The sequence below is a fragment of the Diplotaxodon limnothrissa genome, linkage group LG5 (assembly GCF_057381915.1).
Source record: "Diplotaxodon limnothrissa isolate DT_005_m linkage group LG5, D_limnothrissa_male_GT1.1, whole genome shotgun sequence".
NCBI lineage: Eukaryota > Metazoa > Chordata > Actinopteri > Cichliformes > Cichlidae > Diplotaxodon > Diplotaxodon limnothrissa.
The window spans coordinates 8,284,376-8,287,749 of record NC_140600.1 but is presented as its reverse complement, the minus strand read 5'-3'; the positions used below and the strand labels follow the sequence as shown (position 1 = coordinate 8,287,749).

The 3,374-nt window shown below is 42.6% G+C and overlaps 1 protein-coding gene across 1 annotated transcript; it reads left to right on the top strand.

Annotated features, from left to right (window-relative positions):
• The first annotated feature begins 1,617 nt into the window (after nucleotides 1-1,617).
• LOC146631552 (uncharacterized) lies at nucleotides 1,618-3,066 on the top strand. The gene is made up of 2 exons (XM_085353759.1): nucleotides 1,618-2,740; nucleotides 2,825-3,066. The coding sequence occupies exons 1-2, from the start codon at nucleotides 1,618-1,620 to the stop codon at nucleotides 3,064-3,066; spliced, it is 1,365 nt and encodes a 454-aa protein (XP_085209885.1).
• The last annotated feature ends 308 nt before the right edge of the window (nucleotides 3,067-3,374 follow it).

Genomic DNA, 3,374 nt, shown 5'->3' with positions numbered 1-3,374 from the left:
CGTTTCAAACACCAGTGCCAACATTTTATTTTTTAAATCTTAGTATGATTCTGCACCAAGACTTGTGGCCTGTTGCTCGGTAACTTATTGTCTGACTACATTAACTACACTTCATAAACATCATTCATTTTCTCCTACTTATTTTATTCAGGTTGTATTCCAGCTGTCATAGGGCAAAAGTACACCCTGGACAGGTCGCCAGTCTGTTGGAGGGTTATTAGAGAGACTCAGACAACCACTCACACCAACAGCCAACTAACCTAACCCCGCGCATGTCTTTGGAGTTCAACACCAGTCTGGCCGAATCACAGATAAGCAGGGTGTCTGTGCTGCAGAGCACAGCTGTGTCAGAGACTCTCGACATCAATGTAGCGTTAAGGATGCGGAGCGATGGGTGCACTAACACAATGTAAATATTAAAGTTCTCGCCATTGTCAATATGCTGTTGCGCCCTTGTTCGTATTATTGCAACCATATCTCGAGTCTAGCTTACCCTAAAAGTTTGGAGAGAATTGGTCTGTTAATAAACGCGATCGATTGTTTGGGACTGCTCTAGCAATCACGTCGCATAAACAACTCTACTTCCGGTGGGAAAACTAATTAAGGGTAAAGTCGCACTAATAACACCTACCACTTGCGTTCATAAGCATACACTATGATCACTTCCACGCAGTAACGTTGTAATAAATGTAATCCCCGGTAAAGTCAATTAGCGAACACTACTGGCATGTAATGCCAATGGCGACCATTTCACAAACTGTAGAAAATGCTCAAAATGTTGTCGGCACCAAAAGTGAAGGGCTGACAGTTGTGTTTATATACGAACCGTAAGCGCTAATGTTGGTTAGCATCAGCTAAAGCGAGGAAGTTTGACACTTGCAGAGGCAGTGAACGCAGAGAGAGCTTAAAAACGCATTGTGGGGTTTTTTTGTTTAGTCTTTGCTTCGTTGCTTTGCTTCGGGATTTTTTTTGCATTAAGACGTTGCACACAAAATTACAGATATAACGGTGACTTAGCTGCTCGTTGGATAAACCCATGGATCTTAGAAAAGATCAACACTACTCGGATGTAAGCACCCGTGTATAACACAATAGGCAAAATTACGCTTGCTAACCTTTCCACATCACAGGCTTCACATTAAATAAACATTTTTTCAAATACTCACCATGATCTGAGACCGTTTAAATATTTTGTTCCTCTGAAAATATGGCAGTATGAAGCTAAACCTTTAGCTTGACGGCTAAAGCAATGCTAAGATTTACACGGAAACGATCAGCGGACATCGGTCTACATTCTTCTTCTATGGTAGCAGCCTGGGCAGAGTAACAGCCAACTTTAAACTGCGCCATCTGTTGGCACCAATTACAGTAGAAAACATTATTGCGACAACACGTTTTTGGGGGAAAATAACAGAGATTGAAACTTTACTGATAATTTGTCCAAGTTGAAAAATGCCCTCCTCCAAAAATATCACGTGACAACCTCATTGCCTTACAGAATTATGACGTCACACACATGTAGAATCTTACCACCATTCTTTCCTTTGATCCTTTGATCCAAAAACCTATAAATAGGGGTGAAGAGCAACGACTTTTAGTCCGTTTCTCGCAGCGTTGATGTGTGCAGCATTGAACCGTTCGCCAGAAAAGCCTTTTGAAATATTTGGATCCTTTGCAATTGTAACTGTATCCAGACACAACATGTCTCAAACAAATCCAAAGGGACAAGAAGTTGACGCCTACACTCTTCCTTGGGATGAGCCACTAGACTCTTCCCTTTCCTCTCTTCCCTGGTGTGACCAAGTGGAACTAGAGGAAAAGCGTTTGGAAGAAATGGAGGCTGAAGCGCTCAGAAACACAGAGAACATTAAGTTCTTGATGGAGGAAAATGAGAGAAAGAGCGCTCAACTAAAAAAGTTATCATACCAGCTTCAAGAAAAGGAAGCTATTATTGAGGAGAAACAACAGGATCTCCAAGACATGGACAAAAAGAACCAGGAGCTCCAAGGAAAACTTGATGAAGCCCTGCAACAAAATAAAAACCTTGCCCAAGAGAAGAAACAAGATGGCATGAAGAAGAGAGGGCTGCAGAGCAATCTCCAAGAAATGGAGCTAATGTACAGTGTAGACAAAAAAAGGCTTGATCTCACACTGCAAGAAAATGAAAAGCTCCTCCAAGAGAAAAGGCAACAGGAGTTAAAAGAGAAAGAAATGCATTCCAAGCTTCAGAGCATCAAGCAACACAATGAAAGCTTGCAAGGAAAGCTTGATCAAGCTCTGCGGCAAAATAGAAAACTCCTCCAAGAGAAGATGCAAGACAGCACGAAGAAGAGAGGGCTGCACTCCAATCTCCGAGACATGGAGCTCATGTACAATGTAGACAAAAAAAGGCTTGATCGCACAGAGCAAGCAAATGAGAAGCTTCTCCAAGAGAAAAGGGAACAAGAAAGCAAACAAAAAGAAATGGATTCCAATCTTCAGAGCATCAAGCAACAAAATGAAAGCTTGCAAGGAAAGCTTGATGAAGCTCTGCAACAAAATAAAGAAATCCTTCAAGAGAAAGAGCAGCTGGACAGAAAGCAGGGAGACATGGAGTGCCAACTCCAGCTCATGGAGGGAAACAACAGGATGCTGCAGGTAAAGTTCGAAGAGACACTGCACAAATATCAAGACCTGCTTCAAGAGAGAGAGCAGCTGGTCATTAAGCAGAGAGAAGAAAAACTTCTTCTCCAGGAGTTTGAGAAGAAAAACCAAAACCTGCAAGAACTTTACAACAAAATGAAGTTCAAAGCATCTGAGCTGGAAGGAGAAAATGAAAAGCTGCAAAAACAGGAGGCAACATCTAAAGTGCTGAAAGAAAGGTTGGAAGAAAAACAAGCCGAAAAAGAAGAAGTGCAGAAAAAATGCAACAAGCTGCAGAAGCAAAACACAGAAAAAATCGAGGAGCTGATCCTCATCCTCGAGAAAAAGCAGAAAAAGAAAAAACGCTTCTTCTGGAGGAAGAACACTCCTTCTTTCACTACTGCCAATGTCACCTCTTCTTCCCCCACCTCTGCTCCAGCTTAATTCCCCCCCCCCTCCCCCCAACACCTCTCCCATCTCCCTCCCCTCTTTTCACAGTCACCCCCCAACCAGTCCCGACAGTTGACTGCCCCCTCTAGAGCCTGGTTCTGTCATAGGTTTCTTCCTTTAAAGGGAGTTTTTCCTATCCACTGTCGCCTCGTGCTTGCTCAGAGGGGATTGTTGGGGTTTTCTCTCCTCTCTCCCTTTAGTTTACGCTCTTCTTTACATCCCACCCACCCCCACCTTCTCTTTTTTCTTAATAATTGAACAATAAAAACAATTGGTCACTAATTAAATGTGTCAAATCAGTG